Source organism: Argentina silus (genome assembly GCF_951799395.1).
Source record: "Argentina silus genome assembly, chromosome: 6".
NCBI lineage: Eukaryota > Metazoa > Chordata > Actinopteri > Argentiniformes > Argentinidae > Argentina > Argentina silus.
In genome coordinates this window covers 19873992-19894220 of record NC_139660.1, presented here as the reverse complement: position 1 = coordinate 19894220, position 20229 = coordinate 19873992, and the positions used below count along the sequence as shown (strand labels likewise).

The 20229-nt window shown below is 42.5% G+C and overlaps 2 protein-coding genes across 3 annotated transcripts; one reads left to right on the top strand and one right to left on the bottom strand.

The window, feature by feature from the left end:
- The first annotated feature begins 2986 nt into the window (after positions 1–2986).
- On the top strand, positions 2987–5800 carry dnajc19 (DnaJ (Hsp40) homolog, subfamily C, member 19). The gene is made up of 6 exons (XM_083671951.1): positions 2987–3124; positions 3435–3486; positions 3845–3918; positions 4692–4771; positions 4911–4981; positions 5477–5800. Exons 1-6 carry the CDS (start codon positions 3122–3124, stop codon positions 5545–5547), a joined length of 351 nt encoding a protein of 116 aa, XP_083528077.1. The 5' UTR covers positions 2987–3121; the 3' UTR covers positions 5548–5800.
- A 687-nt stretch (positions 5801–6487) lies between these two features.
- On the bottom strand, positions 6488–15606 carry fxr1 (FMR1 autosomal homolog 1; the record flags this gene model as incomplete). 2 transcript variants are annotated; one of them, XM_083671949.1, is made up of 17 exons in its annotated part: positions 7637–8023; positions 8122–8216; positions 8830–8907; positions 9842–10048; positions 10301–10519; positions 11097–11376; positions 11589–11675; positions 11941–12083; positions 12347–12425; positions 12544–12714; positions 12849–12965; positions 13192–13285; positions 13406–13554; positions 13764–13835; positions 14243–14336; positions 14447–14499; positions 15538–15606. In XM_083671949.1, the coding sequence occupies 17 exons, from the start codon at positions 15604–15606 to the stop codon at positions 7814–7816; spliced, it is 2217 nt and encodes a 738-aa protein (XP_083528075.1). In that variant the 3' UTR covers positions 7637–7813. The 2 variants fall into 2 exon arrangements, with proteins under 2 accessions (XP_083528076.1, XP_083528075.1); XM_083671950.1 differs by lacking the exon at positions 8830–8907 and having other exon boundaries at positions 6488–8023.
- Between the last annotated feature and the right edge of the window lie 4623 nt (positions 15607–20229).

Genomic DNA, 20229 nt, shown 5'->3' with positions numbered 1-20229 from the left:
CTTGTCCTCCTAGGACAGAGCCCCTTTTCTCACCAAGCAAAACATCATCAGTCACATACTTCTACTCATGGCCTCTCAAGTCATTCTCTAACATAAGGAATCAATCAACTGTAAGAGACAACATGAATTTCCTAAACATAGTTCTATTTCATATTAGTTTGAGTTTCAGAGCAAAGAGGCATATTTTCGCATTCATTATCACAATTCGAACTACAATGAATTGGAGGCGATGGGCTAGTTTCCTGGACGCAGATTAATTCTAATCCTAGACTAAAATGCATCTTCATCAGAGATTTTCTATTGACAATGTTATTTAGTCCAGGACTTAATATGTGTGTTGGAAACTGGTCTAGAGTTTTAGTAATAGTTTAGTCTGATACAATTGATAAACTGACTAAGTTTTAGTCACCATCTGGCATAAGGAACTTATCAAAACAGATCAATAAAGTCTGAAATACTTTTTTGTGCTTGTCAAACTTTATTGATCTGTTTTTTTAAGTTCCTTATGTCAGATGGTGACTAAAACTTTTTCTTTATATTTGATGTGTTTATAAAATATACAAAATATGTTTAGATTTACTAAAGTACATAATAATGGTGACACAAAATTAGTTTGACTTATTGTTTGTCCCATAAATGACTTTACATGTTTTCAAAGTCAAACACTTAAAACACATAATTTCAAGATTAAACTAATTCACAAAACATTGTTTCTTCAACCAAAATGTCCGTAAATAAGACAACACATTTGCAGAGTGCTTTCCTAAAAAAAAACAATGTCATCTAACTACGCACTGCCTGTCTGTTATATTGCTCAAGAACAGGAGAAAATGAAACATGGTAAACATCATTAACACTCCTGTAATCCATTCAAGAGTATTTCAATGTTCTCCTTGAATTCTGACAGAAGTTAGTGAATAGTTTCATTAAATGCAGGCATATAATAATCCCCATCACATTGGTCTCATAGAGGTCACACACTGTAATCGATGTCAGACAATAAACAAATCACTAACCATTTATCCCAGACAGCCTCACCAACAAATGCATGTCTAGCATATCTGCTCTTATAAGATTTAAATTCATAAAGCTAAGAAGTGTTAATATATGATATATGAGAAACTATACAACAGTACCATATAGGGTACAGAGCTTCTCCTACCCTGGAGGTTATAACACACACTGATAACATTATCAACCATGAAGTCAACACAACTTAAACCATAACACTCCTAAATGCAAAGTTGCACTGGGTAAATGCCTCTAAATATGCCCCCTCCCTATCCCATGCATGTCAAGAGAGCACTCAGTATCCCCTCAATGTAAAATAAATACCCCCTATGTCCCTAAAGGGTCTTATTGTCCTGCCTAATCAACTGACTCAATCATAAACAATTTCAGAACTTTTATTGTGTCTCTCTATTTATGCATATCCCATAAGGTATTGCCTTTAGATACCTCCCTAGAAGAAGAAAAAAGGGAAAACAAATAATTACAAAAACAAAAAAACCTGAAATACCTTTTTAGATGCCCAGAGGAAGGCTGTGGACAGACAGATGAGGTGATATATTTCTTCCCTTCATTCTTAGGCAGCTTCCTCTCTCTGCGGCTGAAAGCAAATGCTTGGAGACTCTGTGGCATATTTAATTAGAAGCAAGCTGTTTGCACTATCAGTGTGAGGGATCTACCTCTCCAATCTCTCCTGAGTCAATCTTCCCCATCTCTGATTTTCTTTTATATTTATGCCGGAATATTTAATTGTAGACAAAAGGTTACTCTGGCTGCATTCACCGCACACAGGCAGAATAATCTGCTTTAAAAGGCTTGACATTTCAGTCTTTTCAAAAGGGGCTGAAAAAATTATATCCCTGCTTTTGTTAATCAATGAAGTAGAACTCCCCTGAACAAAAGAATTAAATTGCTTGGTTGGTTTAATAAAACCAACAGAAATAGCTGCTTCCTCTGGGCTTTTATGTGTGTAGGCTCCCCACATGCAGCCAGCACTGTAATTCCATATGATTTTGGGGGCAAAAACTCTAATTTCTCCACACAGTTGGCTTTTTGAAATCCCTATTGAAACCCCAGCCAGTGAGCCAGCCTGGTGGAGGACAACGTCATTAAAGCACGACTCTCTGACGAGCTGCTGCAGGTCCACTACAATTTACAATTTCTATACTGCCCCAGCCTTTGGAAAAACATTGTAATTATGCAAATGATAGGGGCAATAATTGGGACCTTCAACATCCTATTGTGTTGCTGGAGTGTGCCCGATTCCAATGGGGAGAGAGAAAGAGAAAAAGAGAGAGAGAGAGAGAGAGAGAGAGAGAGAGAGAGAGAGAGAGAGAGAGAGAGAGAGAGAGAAAACATGCTATATTCTATTCTAAATTGCTCTGAGCAGATGTTCAGTCTAAACTTGTGTTCATTCCTCTGAGGTGAAGATACAGCATTCTGCAGGGAGTAGGGACTGACCATGTCAGGTAGGCTAAACACTCATTATATTCACTTAAGTTATGGATGACTGCCTTACTGCTTTCTAAATGTGAAATTTTTATATTGTTATGAAATAGGCTATGTTTCAGAATGCATTTGGCATTGCCACAATTCACTGTCTTTGATAATCCTTTGAGAACCGTAACAACCCTAAAATTAGATGTGAGAAAGGTTTGCCAAAAATCTTTGTTGAGACTGTAATTATGTCTGGCCGAGGCCTATATTATTTGGCCTATCTTTTCTCACAATCATCAAGACATATGACTGGTTTATTAAGGATGATAATTGGTGTAGTTATTTTCTTCAGGGCACTGAACTAGACAGTGGTTCCAGTTTAGTATTGTTTCTTCTTTACAATGGTTCAAAGGTAGGATTCGATTCGAGTAAACTGAAAAGTTTACTGTACTTGCTTGTGGGCATCTTTGCCCTGTGTTTGCGTCAACGCTGTGCGTCCCGATGTTATTCTTTCCGACACGTTTCCTCACTTTACGGCAATCCCAATCTTTGACACAAGTTTCAGTCGCAAATCGAAACATGAGGGGTCAGTTGTGACATTGATCATTCTAGACAACAAGTGGACCTCAACGTTATGTTTCAGGTCTTTGACAGGGGCGGATCTTAGCATAAAAACATGGTAAGTTCAAATGCATTAGTGGTATCGCACCTTCCCATGAAAGACTTTTGACTAGACTAGCATTTTCTTATCAGTCAGCTAGCACGGTTGACACTCCACCAGCTAACTGGCTATGTAGCTAGCTCAATTATGATGTATTGCTATGTCTGATAACTGTTTTATAACTAATGCACAGCCAGTCTTACTCCACAAAGAAATATGATCTGGCTAATTAACAACGGGCAAATGTTACAAAGGTTTCATTGGCCTGGGCAAAGGTTTTATTGGCCTGATGTAACATCTCTGTGACAGTGTTGTGTTGTCTTCCAAGGCCAGTACCATGGTGGCCGTGGGGCTGGGCTTGGCTGCAGCAGGGTTTGCAGGTCAGTACAATTATGTGGTTCTAAGTTTCCACAGAGCCTTAGCTGCACTGTTATTCTGCTGTGTGTGTGTGTGTGTGTGTGTGTGTGTGTGTGTGTGTGTGTGTGTGTGTGTGTGTGTGTGTGTGTGTAAGCGTGTGTGTGTGCACATGCATGTATATATATATATATATATATATATGCCATTTAGCTTACACTTTTATCCAAAACGACTTACATTGCAGTGAGTGCATACATTTCAGTATATATGGTCCCAGCAGGAATCAAACCCACAACCTAAGCGTTGTTAGTGCCATGCTCGACCAACTGAGCCACAGAGGACCGTGTGAGAGACTGAAGACTGTTACATTACTTGTTTCAGGTCGGTATGCCATGCAGGCCATGAAGCACATGGAACCCCAAGTGAAGCAAGCTCTCCAGGGTTTCCCCAAAACAGTAACATGTCATGTCTATTTGTCCACCCTAAACTTTTTCTAGTGTGCCTGTGTGATTAATGTTGTCTAGTGTTTCTCAACACATGTTCACTACACTAGCACATACGGTGATATCCAAATTTAGTTTTTCACAATAGTTACAATTTCTTGAGGAAATATACACGATATACAGTAATCTCCTTCACTGCTGAGGTATAGTGGAGACATGCCAGTGTGAGCAAAAATGCCTGAACTACAGTGCATAGAGTGTATGACTGGTGTTGTAAATAGTCTGGTCAAACAGACATGTTTTCACCTCTAGATTATTATTTATTTATTTATTAAATATGTTTTTAGGGCATTTCTGCTTTATTGGGATAGAGATAGTAGAGGTTGACAGGAAGGATGGGTGAGAGAGAGAGAGGAGGGATGACATGTAAGATATGTCGAAGGTCGGAATCGAACCAGGAACCTTGCGGTTACGTGTTAAGCGCATTCGTGTGCTACGCCACTAAGCGCCCCCACCTCTCGATCTTTTAGAGAAAGGCGGGATACTGCACTTTTCCAGACTATTTTCTGTAAGAACAATATCATGATATTCTCCAAATATCACGATATTGGATACTGTCTCATATCGGCGCAAACCTACTAGCACACCCAATTCAACTAGTCTACTAGACTTAAGAGGTGAAATAGGTACATTATGTGAAACAACTGTCGGTCCCTTAAGACTGGGTTGAGAACTCTAATGCATTATGTCTCAGTGGTGAAACTGTCTTGGCCTTGTTGTTGCAGGCTTTCGGGGGCGGATATTACAGAGGTGGATTTGATCCAAAAATGAACAAGAGAGAGGCCAGTCTCGTTTTAGGTGTCAGGTATGCATTATAAAGTGTGTCTGTGTGAGAGAGAGGGAGAATGTCTGTGTCTGTGTCTGTGTGTGTGAGAGAGAGAGAGAGAGTGTGCATCAGTGAATTAAAGTTGAATTGTTAAATGGAATCCTGTTCTTTTCCCTAGTCCCACGGCTAACAAGCTCAAGATCAGGGAAGCACACAGAAAACTGATGATTCTAAACCACCCAGATAGAGGTGGGTGGAACCTCTAGATGACTCATCTCCATGTCTTCATCTTCCATCTCTAACATAACTCTTACTGCTTTAACACTTTCATGCAATTCTTTCCAAACAAATCTGTGTCACTCTGACCACTTGCTGTCTGAACTGTGTGAATGTGTACATTGTCTAGACTACTACTACAGTATGGGCTCTATTTTCAGCCTGCGCAAAACCGTACGCAAGTCCAATAGCAGGCATACAGCAGGCATATTAGCCATTTGTGTCGGTGGTAACAGGTGAAAATTCCACTGGGCTGTAGTGCTGTCTTGCCTGCGTGGGTGGAGTATCTGTGAATAGAGACGTGTTCATGACCATAAGCAGGTCAAATGCAGTCGTGTGTGCTGAAATCTGGCTTAGAAAATAACACATACTGTATATTTCACCCCCCCCCCCACTTGCCGTTAAAATATAGCCCTGTATGTGTGTGTTGTCCTCTCCTCTGAAGATGCTCTGTGTGTTGTTTTGCAGGTGGATCGCCCTACCTGGCGGCTAAGATTAATGAAGCCAAGGATTTACTTGATGGACAGCTGAAGAAATAGATCACTTGTATATTACATTGTTGCACTTGATGGTTGGGCCAGAGCCTTTTCTAGTTCATTGTGCCCAAATAAATCATGTATAAAAAAGAATATTCAACTGCCTCTTGGTACACTCTCACACTAGAATGTTATGTTGTCATGGAACTGTCATGTTCATAGGCCTACAGTATGTATTTCATAAAGCTGAATAAATGAATGCCAGCTCTATTCTGAAATAAGTTGCATATTTACATTTTCAAGTAAAAGCGGAATTTTACCCTGTAATCCAGTGGATTTGTTGTTTTTATTAGTCAATAGTAGACACATTCATGAAAAAAATTGTGTTTTAAAATGATCTCTGAGTCAAGATATCTCGCTTTGAATGCCCTGATCAGTCCTGATGTTCCAAGTTGCCCATTTCCGACAACTCCCAATATTTCCCTCTCCCTCCCATGTGAGGTCCTTCTGTTGAACAGCGCCTGCTGCTCTCTGGGAATCACTGGCATCTTAGAGCAGGGTCGGAGTGCAAAAACTCTTGTCTGACGTATTTTAACGCGGTATGAGAATTTTATAGGAAGTAAACACAGAACTGGCATTTCGATAGCTATGGTACAGCTTCACGCGAAATGACGATAGTTCGAGACGGTATGCATTATGAATTGACCAGGAATACACATGAAAATGGATTTCCGGTAAACTTCCTCTTTAAACTTTAAATGGCCGTGTATAACTTACTTGACTTGTTGCGAGTATCAAATTCAGCTTGAATTAATGACCCAATCAAGACCTACGTACTTTATATCGAATGAGGTAGTCAGTGATTCTGATTTGTCAACGTCAGCTGGGTAACTTGGTGATTCTGCTTTGTGTGTGTTCACATAAACCTCTCATGTCTATAGTCTTATCATGATTGTTGTATTCAGAGTTGTGCAAAATGAGTAATAAAAGATTCTTTCATTCATGTATTCTCAGAGAAACAATAAACGAGACACAGAGAGTTTTGGATCTAGATATAAGATCAGGTTTTATTTAAAGAACTACCTGCATACAAAACATATTGCACATCAAACAACCAGAATGATCATTTAAAAAAACAACAGACAAACGTAGTTTAATACCCAAACAAATAAAATCTGGAAATTGATCTCTCAGTAGTCCAAATCGTCACCTGCATGAAAATACGTTCTGCCAGTTTTAGTGTTAAGAATACCAACTTTTATTTTTTTTTCTTGTTTTTAAATACTGTACATTTTTTAAAATAAATAAACCAAATAAAAGTTCCTTGGTAAAACAGTCCCTACTACCATCATCATCATTCCAGACTAAGGAACATCCATGAAAAACAACAAGTATATCTGACAGGGACATTTTCTGCATCCCATTTCTCCATCTTTCTCCGAAATACACACACGCACACTTCCCCACATGCTCTTATCCCAGTGGAGTCCCATTCAAATCCATGAGGGAGGTAAGTGTATACTTCAGGAGAAGTATGGATAATAGGAAACATATTGACTCTGGAGCGTGTCGTTCGATCAGCATATAAAAATGGACAAGAACATTAACAGACCAGTTTCCAGACTAACATTATTATTATTATGGAAAAGAAATTACAATTCAGTGCAAAACATTTTTTTCTCTTCCAGACAGACTGCATTTTCCAAGTTTTCCTCATATGAAGAAGTGGTTGCATATTAAAACGTAACAAAAAGCAGCTAAATTGCTCCTCAACAGATATTTTTAGGATAACTGGATTCTTCTTCCCCATCACTGCCATTTTTGACAAAACTTTATCGACAGCCAGGCAACTTCAGTTGAATCTACTCTCTCAAGGCACAACATCTGATCATGTACTTGAAACCATGACCCTGTCCTGAAACAACCTCTCAGCCCATTTCACCCTAGACACTTGTATAGATCTGAAAGGATTGGATAGGTCTAAGCAAGAAGGCAGTAGCTTCATTGTGCCTTCTGATAGGTATAAACAAGATGGCTGATAATTCCAGCTAGCCTATCAGAAGGCACAATGGAGCTACTGCCTTCTTACTTAGAGCTATCCAATCCCTCCAGATCTACCCAATGGTCTAGTGGTTATTTCTGAACAGGGCCATCCTCTGTGTAGGTCTTGTGTTCAGTACTAAATCTTCCCCATCATTGCTCCCACAGTGAGGGAACTGAAAAAGTGCAGAAGAGTATCTGGATGTCCGTAGTATGTTTATCTTTGGCAAGCTTGTACAAGAACTATTGTAAAAATGTGGTACAACAGGTGACTGACGGCGGGTCTAGATTAGGAGACCCCGTTGAGGACAGGCTGTGGTGTCTCGTCCCCCTGTCCCTGGCCTTGGTAGGTGACTTTGGCAGGCCTCTCTGTGGAAGACCTGGGTGCCCTGCCTGCCTCGTCACCTTGGGCGTTACTGGGGGGGCTAGTGGGGGGGTTACTGGGGCCGTTGGCTGTCGATGTGGAGGGGCCGTGCTCCGCGATGAAGTCAACCTGCCCCTGGGGGGGATACAGAACAGAGGGAGGAGTTAGAGAAGGGTAACTTACTGGAATGTTACCAAATAGCTTCTCTTCACATGATGACATTGATAACCAACCAGTTCCTTCTTGTTCTTCTTCAGGTCCTTGCTGGGGTTCCTGGGTTCCTGCCTGCTCTGGGACTCGGCACGGGATATGTAATCTGCCACCGTGACTGGAGAAACAGTGGACCACACCAACATATATTAGTAAACCAACAGAGCTAGAGTTGAAGGCGTTGTCAGTATAGCTGAAACATACAGTAATGTTTATTAATAATTCATTACATAATGCAGTTCAAATCTCACTAGAAGCCATTCCACAGTTTATTGGTAAATCCAGACCAGTAGCAATACAGTTAGGAAAACATATACTTGACTTGTAGTCTACCACTTTGTGACAGGTTAGTGGATTCAAAACACTGTACTAGTAGTAATCACCAGTCACATTAGATAATTAGGGGTTTGATGGGAAGATTTGATGGAGTGAATAATTGGGTGAGTCCATGCTTTCCCTGGGGGTTTCAGCTTTAAAATGAGAAGTGAGGTAAATGTAGCTTCACAACAACAGCAGGACATTGATCTGAGCCAGCCAGGCCTCTGACAGGGTTGTTGTGGATGAGACCACCTGTCATGAAAGTCATGGAAGACTTGATCAATTGTCCACGCAGGTTTCCAGTCTGGTGTTTTAGCCCACACACATACACACACTCAGTCAGTCAGTCATGCTGGCTTTGGTAAACAAACACACGGCAGGCCAGTCCACCATCGCTGGTTACCGCTGGTTACCTGGCTGTGGCTCCTCAAGGGCACGGAAGCGGCGCCTGCGGCTACGATTACGCCGCTGTGACTTAGCTTCAGGGTCATCTACGTAGGGGATGGGGAACACACACTCATTAAGAGTGGAGTTGAGGTGGTGGCCATCAATAGCCTGTTTCCCACAGCAGGGCTTACGCAGGGCGTGCCAAGGCTTTGCCACAGTCACTCCCGGGCTTCAACAGGGCTTACTCCAGACCTATTCCATCCTTAAAACTCTCTACCCCCTCTCCCGGTCCTTATGAGGCCATACGGGGCGCCTAGGGGCACGGTTTACAGCCAGGGCGGGATATTCTTATCATCTACAGTAAGTGCTTTAGTTGGCTAGTGAACTTGGTGGGCGGCAAGCCCATAATCCATGTTAGCTCGCTGTAACTCCACAATCAAATGGATTTGAATAGCGCTTTTTACCAATACAATTGACATCAAGAGCTTAAGTTACCAGGACCTGTTGGGAAACCGGAGAAATTGATTCATGTTGCCATAGTTCACCACCTTACGAACTGCAGAATGTAAACAAACTGGAGATCATACAGGGCGGGACTAGAAAGCCCAAGTGTGAAAATTCAAAACGGGCATGTTCACAAGGCTCGAACCACCGGGCTTTGGATTACTAGCTGGCCGCAAGCACTGACACCGCTGTCAGAAAGCAGCTAGTGTCAACCTGAGCCATGAATTAGTCCTGAATTATTACTGTACTGATGTCCCTCTCTTGCAGGGTAATCTAGTGTGACCCTCCTCGGATGAACTGACTGCCCCTGACTGTCTTATGTAACATAGAGAGGTTTGGGGACAGGGCTTTTGAACACCATATGAGACCGACATTGTAAAAATAAATCTAAATGTAAATCATTCTTAAAAAAAAAAAAGAAAAGAAAAAAAAAGCACAACACAAATTCTATCCTTATTGAGGATGACTGTAAAGATGTGTTGGGGGAGGGTGTGTGTGTGTGTGTGTGGGGGGGGGGGGGGGGGGGGGTCTTACCAAGGCCGTTCTCGCTGAGGGAGGCGTTGTCCGACTCGCTCATCCCATCGATGACGGTGGTGTCCTCGTCGGTGCGGCGGCGGCGGGATCGGCGGCGGCGGTTGGTGTTGAGGGCGGAGTCGCTGGCGTCCGTGTCGGCGGTCTGGTCGGTCTCTGTGTTGTTGCTGTCCAGGAGGCTGTAGGGGTTTCCATCAGGGTCCCTCACAGCTGAGCGGCACACACACAGGGTTACACACTCAATACACGGACTTAGAGAGAGTCAACAACACACACGCTTAGTCTCACAGTCATTACTGATCAAATGTTTAGGAGTTTGTATAATATTTAAAAAAAAGAAAAGAAAAAGAATGAGTTGCTGTTGTAGTAGTCAATCATGCAATGTAACTGTCTCTTTTCAATACGATATGTTCAAGATAAAGGAAGTACAGGTCACATGTAGTGTGTATAAATGTGCTGTACCAGTGTTGTTGGCGTTGGGCGCTCCTCTGCCAGCTCCACGTCCTCTCCCAGGCCCTCCTCTCCCCCTCCCTGCCCCTGCTCTCCTCCTGCTGTCCCTGGGGGGCCGGGGACCCCTCTCCCGGTCTCTGTCTTGGTCCTCTCCACACAGAGACCAGTCGCTCAGCTCGTCCTTGCGCTCAGAGTCCGTCTCGGACGCGTTGGACTGCTCAGAGTTGGTGCCTGAAGGTCAAAACACAGAGATATTTACTTGGGTTAAAAGTACGTGTCCCGATGTCTTATCACAGTGTATTGTGACTGTGACTAAAGTGTATATTCGCCACCTGGTTTTGAGGTTCGAGTCGCTTAGATAGATCAACCTTTTCTCAGATAGCACACGTCACCAGAATATATTGACCATTTCATCAACCAACAAGTGCTGAGAGACAGGAGGAGGAGAACCTAAGGTCTTTTTTTAATGCCACTGTGGGACCCAGACATACCAGGGTTCTCCCCAAAGAATGGAAGAGGGGCGCTGCGGCACCTTGGCCCTGCCACTATGTTAACATGTCAGAGTCAAATAAACTGATATTTAATAACGATAGAGTAACTACCTTTGATCGCCAATGACGGCGTTGTTAAAAGCGAAAGCGTTATTATGTTCCTCAGTTAATTCAGCTTTTTTTAGTGCATTTTGACATGAACAGACACACGTCCGTATGAACAATACAATCCGGTGCCATCTTGTTTATATATATATATAAAAAAATAATAATAATAATAATTATTATTATTATCCTGGGGGGGACCCCATACGTACCATATCCAGAGGTGTAGTTGGGTCCCCTGCGGCCCCTCCCTCTGCCAGTGTAGGAGCGGCTAGTGTGGAGGGCGGTGCCAGGGACACTGTCGTCGGTGGTGTAGCCTCTGTCCCTGTCTCCTGCTGGGCCAGGGCCAGGGCCAGGGCCAGACCCGTGTCCAGACCCAGACCCAGGCCCAGGCCCAGAGCCAGGACGGCCAGACGAGGGACGGTGGCCCATCCCTATCTGCCTCAGCTGCTCATCGATCTGCAGACGCTCCAGGCGCAGCTGCTCCACCTCCTACGGGAGTGGGGTGGGGTGGGGTGGGGGGAGGAGATCAGCACCACATCGGACAAACATACCACATGCTCAAACACATCACACAGACCTCAGATAGACACATCGCACTCTCTCTCTCTCTCTCTCTCACACTCACACACACACACACACACACACACACACACACACACACACACACACACACACACACACACACACACACCTGTACGTACATTCAGGTAGGAGATGTGGTACTCCAAGAGGACCTGGACATTGCCGATGCTCTCCTTCGTCCCCACAAACGTAAACGGGACCATTCCCTGTGTCGGCAACACAAACAAACATACAATGTTATTACGGGAGTAAAGAAGTCATGGCCACCAACGTCCACAGTAAGGCCTTCACTATTCTATAGTGAAGACTCATCTATGAATCTACAACTTGGTGCTTCGGTGGTTTTCAATGTTTCATTGATGTTTTTGCCATACGTGTGTCATTATGTATCGAATGAATCATTCATTCATTTCTGCAATAAAGTGCGAGTCTAACCAGTGATGTGGGACCAACAGGAAGGTAAGGGCTTACTTCCGGGCGGGGTTGTTGTTGTTGTTGTTCTTTGTTGTCCTTGTTGTCCTTGTTGTCCTTGTCCCCCTCTATCCTCACTCTCACCACGCCAGACTTGTCCACTATCTCCTGGATCACTTTGCCGTTCTTCCCAATCACCTTGCCTGGAAAAGACAGGAGGCATTTCCTATGTTCAAGCCCATACCAGCCACAGAATTAGAACAGCGCCAGCCACGATAATGTCATATACACAATGTGTTTGAACGTGTGTTTGACACCGTTCCTAATTGTGTTCCTTGCATTACAATGAGCCCCGTTCTCCGATATCAACCTCCACCAGCCTCCCCTGACGCATACACAGGATGTTGTCCATGACCAGCACAATGCCTGTCTGTTGTGAATATAAAACATCCAACTTCACACATACCGACCAAGTTCCTGGGGATCTGAACGGAATCTTCTAGAAACTCCAGGAAATTCCTCGCCTTCTGCACCGCTTCAGCAGACTAGAAGGAAAAACAATTCAATGTAAGGCGACAAAAAGAGATGTACTGTCTGCTAAATGACTTAGCGTCGGCTAAATGACTTCAATGGTAAAAGAAATAAGGTCAATAATGAAGTCACCTCTCCATAGATCCTGAAGGTGCCGGTCTCCTCGTCCAGTTCGATGGCCGTGACCCCGGGGACCTTCCTGGCCTGCTGGATGTTGCTGCCGTGGCTCCCTATAGCCAGGCCCATCAGGTCCACTCTCACTGTGAACTCCTCCTGGAAGGCTGAGGCCAACTGCTTTGTGCTCTGTGGAAAAGAGGAGGGGGAGGGGGAGGGGGAGAAAGAGGGAGAGATGAAAGATAAGACAAATAGTTTCAGTGAAACCTGAGAAAGCTGGAGAGAGAGAGAGAGACAGCTTAGTCCAGATAAGGTCCACTCACCTCCAGATGTTTAGTGGCCTCCTCGTTCCGAGACATAAGCATGAGCTTGGTGCGAATGCTCCTAAGGTGCATGTCACTCAGCAAAGACACGCGCTTCACTGTGGCCTCGTTTATGGACTACAGAAACAAAGTAAAAAGGACTACAATTACACACAAGCAATCTTGATATACAATGTCCCACTCAATAGTGCTCTCTTCTGGATAGTGTAAAAAAAAAAAAAAAAAGGAAGGGAATTGTGCATCATGATACATTTGTGTGTATAACTGTTTATGACGCATTGTGCTAGTCATACCATTGAAACTGTAGATAAACTGTAGAGGGGAGGGGGGTAAAGGTACTTACCATAACAACCAACTCACTGGTCTCCGGGCAGTAGACGATCCGACAGGCTCCCACCGCCTTCTTGAAGTCTTTGTGCGCTTGTTCACTTTTACACCTAGAGTTGAATAAACATGTGTGTAAGACCCTGACGTCTACGGCATGTTAATAACAAGCCAGTCGACCTACAGGAACATGACGGCGCATTGCGTCCGACTCGGTTCATGAATTCACATACGCTGCCTTAAGATCGTCGGGGACAGGGACTGTGCACTTGAAGAAGGAGCTCTTGGTAATGGCCTTGTTTGTGTTCACCGGCCGGAGACGCTCGAAGGTGACGATCTCGTTGTATGTGGCGTCACAGGCAGCGTACTCAATCACGTAGAACTGTACAACAAAAACACACACACACACAGTAGACATTAGTCTAATCAGCCTCACCTAACAACACAACATAAGAAGAGGGAAATCACAGGTGAAATATCCAAGAAACAGCAGCGAGAGCTAAGCAAGAAAACAACCACAAAGTGAGATTGAGTTCTGAGGTAACATTGTGTGGTGAATTAAGACAGGCCTAATCACGGCTTCCTACTCACGTCTCCCTTCATCATGCGGACTTTGGCCAGCCACCAACCGCACGGCTCCTGGTCATTAGCCCTGGAGAAGATCTGCCAAGACAAACACAGAGTGACAGCTTCGTGATTCAGGATTGGATCCCGATTTATCATCAACTCTAGTCCTGGCGAACCGGAGAAGTGGACATTTTTGTTCAAGCCCTGTATGAACACACTTTAGACCAGTGGAGGCAGACATGGGAGGATGGGGTCATTGTAATGAACGGCATGAGGAGTGGTATCTGAGCCCGTCCTCCGATTTCTCCCTCCACCAGCCCCCTCTTGCTTGATTACAACTACTCAAGCCCCTGATGATCAGTTGTTGAGTTAAATCTGGTGTTTTATACTGGGCTGGAACAGAACAAACCTGTGGCTGAGTAACTCTGATTAAAGTGAATGTGCTGTGGAATTGTGAGGAAAGAAACCAAGTGTTTAATATACTGAGAGCCAGGGCTACTAACCTCCACCTCTTCACCCTCGCCGATGTCCTTTTTTGCGTCGGCTAGAGGAGGCATCCGCACATCATAGAAGGGGACTTGTCTCTCAGGCTGCCAACTAGAATCACAACAACAACAAACACATTTAGACTGATTTGAAATAAGAGCACTGTGCAGCAGTACTGTCATTCAGTACATAGATGTGTGACAACTGTGCTTGCCACTCACTTGTTCTCAAAGGCAATGGTGAGTGAATCATCGTGGACATCTTTGACAGATCCCTGTAGAGAGGACAGGTTGGAACACGTGTTAACATGACAAGAATGTATACCGCCACCATACAGTATAGCCTTAAGTATAATTGGCTTATATAGTCCACTATAGCAAATAAATACCAAACACTTTCCAAGTCAGACACGTACTTATGTTTAAACACTGACTGCATACCTTAGGGATAGTTGGCTAAAACAGTGAGGCTTTAAAGTTATGCTTGGAAACTAGTCTATGGCATAACTCATAGATCCAAAAATCATACAGTCCAACACCCAGAAAACACTCAGAAAAGGGGGGCAGGGGGCCTGCGGTATCCATTCGCTCTGTGACTCCACAAATAGACCTAGTGTCTAAAGTATCTGCTGAACCCGACAACAGCTGAAGATTGACGGAGAGCAGCTGCCGCTCTCGCAGATACGACTAAGCCTGAGGTGGCATTCGTAGAATAACTTCTTGATGATGCTATACTATATATAGCAAATAATAACTTCATGATGGGTTTTCCAACCGGAGTTACCTATATCGTCTAGTTTGCGAGCGACAGAGGAAACTCAACTAAAAGTGAGAAGGAAAACGAAACAATGACAATGCAAAGAAGGCCATAACGTAGTTGGTTAGCGACACACAACAACAACAAATGACAGTCGGCTAGCTAACGTTAGCTAGCTAGCTAACTGACTTTCAAGTAACTAGCTTGCCAGTCTTGCCAACTGCCATTTCTAGGTTTTCCATTCAGGAAGACAGCACCTAACATGAGTTGCTGAAACGGCCAATATCATAATGCTGGAAGTTAATGATTTCGAATGAACACTCCTGACATAAATCTGACCATTTTTGACTGTCTATGAAGTTAGCCACCTAGCTAGGTGGCTAGCTAGCCTTAGCTAAGCAAGCTAACGTCATCAGATGATCCCATGACAGCAAGCTGACCAGTTCAGACAAATGTAACATTCATTGGATATAACGGGGAAACATATGCACGTATTTATCATGTTTCAGCAAGACTCGTTTGATTTACATATAATTAATAAAGCTAGCTTTTTTACCTTGTAGTAAGCTCCGTTAGAGCCCCGGACCTCCACCGTCAGTTCCTCCATGTTGGACATGCAATGCATGCTGGGGGCTGAGGAGTTGTAGTGTGCAAGAAGCTGTCAAGTTACAAAGTTGGATGTTCCGCTCATGATTCAGAAAAGTGAGACATTAGGGATGTATGACTGAAAAGAGAGACACTAGGGATGTATGACTGGCCATAACATCGGAAAAGTCTAATTATGACGAGGACACATCACTGACATTATGTGAAGGTGTTGCATAATTATCAATGGCATAACACAGAGATGACATTTAGTTAGCCGTAGGTGACGGCTACAGGCTTTTGTAACTGACATGTTTCTATACAAATGTCAGATCGGCTAACATTTATTGAGATGCATGAAAGAAGCCAGTTGTATCCTCATGTGGTAGTATAATGACCTGATCAAATGAATTAAAAGTTAGGTTCAAACTCCTAGAGGAGAAGAATGAGGACCACACCCGAAAGTAATTGCCTTGACAGTTGTCAGTTGTAACCATTGACAGCTTGTAATGTAACGTGAAAGGCAAAAACCTGAAGACATCAAAAACAAATGACAAAGCATCCAAAATAAAGGGATGGGCCTTGAAATAATCTAAGGTAATATTGGATCATCTTGATCATTTCTGATTTATCATATGTTGGGAGTCTTAAGCCTGGAATTAAAAAGCACTATGGGGAAAAAATGAAACTGTTCTTGTGCCATGATTAAGCCGTTATGTTTTTAGACTATGTTGACTTGGTGAAACAAAACCCACAGGGGGCATTATTGCAGTGAACATTAATTTACCTTAAGATAGTCCATGTTTCCCCACTGTGCATTTGATTGAATCCAGTAACAGTCTCATGGTAAATCATCATGGGATTTAAAAGAAGTCTTTTGTGACATCTAGTGGTTGATGTTGGAGCTACCAATTTACCAGCCAACGGCACTGCTAGGTACAGTACTAGACACCCCCAACCCCCAACCCCCCACCCCCCAGCCCTAATTAATCATGATTAGCGATAGATATCATTTTCATGTTCTAATTGGTTGGATGGAGTGTTATGAAAGCAATCAATGCAATACAGTGAATGGTCATATGGTTAATGGGTACTCCTCCTTTGTCCCTTCATGTCTATGATAATGCAGACCTAATGTCATATTTGATAACAATATTTAATCCTGAAGTAGGCCTACTTTTGATTGTACTGATCAATATTTTTTTTCAAATGAAAATGGACTGTAGTGTGAAATGTGTCCTTTAACCTAGCACATACAAAATATATATTCTAGACAATCATGATCATGGGAATATATGTTAATGCATGCATGTCTGCCCCTGTGATAGGAAAAAAAAGAAAAACTTAAATCAAATCAATAGGACGTATGCTTGTGAAAATATTTCACTGGGCTAAAGAGCCATTACCATATAACCATTTAGGTCTCTGGCTGATAGTCCGTCCTCACTTTCTGATTTAAACCAGTTTACCAATTCCATTATGCTAAGCCTGAACACTAGTGGAAATGATGAATGATTATGAAATACATAATCTCTTGTGGTACCATCATTGCAATACGACAGCCAAATATCATTCATCCTATCCAATTTCTTCCTTATTTAAGAAAGAAAATGACTGTCCCCCAGTAATCAGATATACAGCGGGGCTGTCTCCCAGAGTTAAGCCAACTTCCATTAGGCTTTCACCCTCTCTCACATTTAGTCAAAGGCATGCACACAGAGATACACATGTTCACCATGTCTGACCCTTCATAGTTTTCACATCCATTTTGCCTTGGAGAACTCTCATTTACTCTCGATATTTTTTTTTTTAAAGCATCCTCTACTAGTAATGGTTGTTTGAAACAGTGTGTCCAATAATAAGTGGTTTACATAGATGCATGCTGCAAGCTTTTTGCCCAAATTTCAAACCACACACTGCAAAACATAGTTTGCAGAAGTCTAAAGGCAGAAGATTGTCAATGTTGTGAAACATTCCAGCTTGTCTGAATGATATATTACAACATTGTTTGAAATTAGAGATGAATACACATTTGTCTGGTAATATTACTTTTAGTAATTTGTAAATCATTGTGAAATATACCCAGTAAATAAACATGTTATGCTTCCATCTTCATTTCCAAGGCTATGTAACAAAATAACATAATCAGAAGACCATCAAACACCATCTCATTTATCAATCAACATGCCCATTTGGAAGTATATTTTTCTCTCTTAGGATGTTCCTCTCCTGTTTCAAACACAAACAGGTGAGAGAAAGAGAGAGAGAGAGAGAGAGAGAGAGAGAGAGCGAGAAAGAAAGAGAAAGAGAGAAAGCTAAACAAAAAAAAGCTGAAAATCTATTACTATTTGTTCTCAATACGTGTCCAATTTTCCTCCAATCTATGATGCATTATAGGTATAATTGAAAATTAGTAGTACATCTTTTTTTGGAGGGTAATTTATCATGGTTCATTGTTCCGGGCTGACACTGCGGCCCTGGCTCTAACAAGGCGTTGGGCACTGGAGGGCTGGAGCCGTTGAGAGCGATTCTGCTGTAGTGATGCATTTTGCCTGCTTTGTTGCTAATTGTAGCCTCCTCTCTATTGAATTGTGAGTCGAGTAAAAGAGCTTGTTGGCTCGATGCAGTGAGGCTGCCGCGGACGCTCTCGCCATTATCAAAGATACTCTTGATCTTTTCAAAAGCAGGAAATAGATTTTTTTTTCTATCCCTCCTGTTCAAACCGCAAAAAAGTAATTTGCAATGCGTCCATTAGTTCTTCATTAAAGCGAGATTAAATTGCACCTCGAATCACATCAGCCATTCCAGGATTAAAGGGTGGCATTTTTGAGGCCAAAACTAATTACTAGTCAAAATGAATGAGAATGGAAAAAACAGGCATGTTTTTACATGAGATAGTCTGCTCTGTAATTAGATTCAGGCTAATTCCACTATTTCTGCTTCTTTAATGAGATGAGAATGTCCTCGTTTTCACTCGAGCATAACCTTTTTGTATGTGTTTTTTGTAGGCCATGCTAACAGCTCCAAATGTATAATTTTGATAACACTGAGGGTTTTACATTGATGGGTTTTTCAGAGTTACAAATAGATGGTGTCTGAAGTATTCTACCTGCTACAAGTGCCACATCTGTGAGGTAGAGATTGAATTATTATTGACAGAGAGGTGCGAGAGAGAGAGAGAGAGCAGGATGGATAGATGTAGAGAGCAGTGGTTTGGGTGGTTGAAAAGGGAACTTAAAACAGTATGATTTATGTGAGCATGCTGCAGATTTATTGTTCTATCTTACTCTTCAATATCAGAATGGTGCAGTTAAACTTGTATCTGTTGTGTCCTTCTATTCCATTCTATTCTATTAATTTCTATTGGTTTTTAATTGTTTCTGTCTGTTTGGACCTGGGTAATCAGACGAGCTCCTCTGCTGCCTCAGTGCCCTGCTCTTAGGGATACACGGCATGTCAGCAACACGTAAAGCTAACACACACCGTACATCTCTAACTCAGACTCTCTCTCTCTCTCTCTCTCTCTCTCTCTCTCTCTACCCACCCCTGTGGTCTTACAGTACGTGGTACCATGGCTTTCTCCCCTAGATGACAAATAGGCCCCAGCGGCCAGGATGGCCAGATTAACTTAAAACCTCGGAGCAGCCGACAGACACAAACAGGATTTATCATGTTCAAGAGAGGCACATCCCCTGTGCCAGAGGTGGATCATAGAAAAATGATGAGGCTTGTAACCATAACATGCTTACGTCAGATGGGCCTGATCGGTGAAGAGACTAGGGTGACCGTACAGGGTAACTTAACATGGAGGCATTTGTTATGAAGCAACACAATCTTGTCATCGTCAATGAGTTAATGATGATTTCAGCTCTAACTTTATGACAGCATAAATCTTGTAATGCACAATGCATTTGGCAAGCTCTCAAACGATTAGCATGAGCCTACCCCTGTGAGGAAGGGTTTTCCTCCGAAAATTTCTACACGCAGTGCATTTCCGACAAGACCCAGCCACCTAACCTCCTTTCCTTGCAAAAAAAAAAAATATTATGCAGTAGCACTAATTTTTAAGCACAGGAATCGTTCTATTTCTGCTGAAGTGAGATTCTGCTCCACAGACTATGGTCGTTCCAGAAATTCAAACCTCATAACATTTCAGCCCAAGCTTATACTAAGCTTGTTAGTATTTCTGATGCTGAGAGTGATATGGCCGCAGCATTACCATAAATCAGCAGAATTAACTATGATCTTCCAACTGCATGTTTAAAAAACTGGCCCACAGAAGTTTGGAAATATGCTGCACAGAATATTATGATAACATGGCCATAATAAGTGTTTATAATCTACTTAGGACCTGGGTTCAAATATATTCTATATTAATGCTTTTCTCAGATTCAAGAAAACTGTTTAACAGTCCTGATGACCAAGTGAAACATGCACATTAAGCTAGGAGGGGATATAGGTGTATTATATGCTAATTTGTCACACAGTGAATCGAGAAAAATCATGAATAATTCATTAATTAGTAATTGCACCAATTAACCAAGTTCTCATACGGTTGTGTGTTTGTTGTTTGCCTCTCAGGTACAACCAAGCCGTGTGTCACACACATGAAAGGGTTTTTTTGTTTTGAAAAAGTCTCAATCGATGTCACTCAGGACAACTT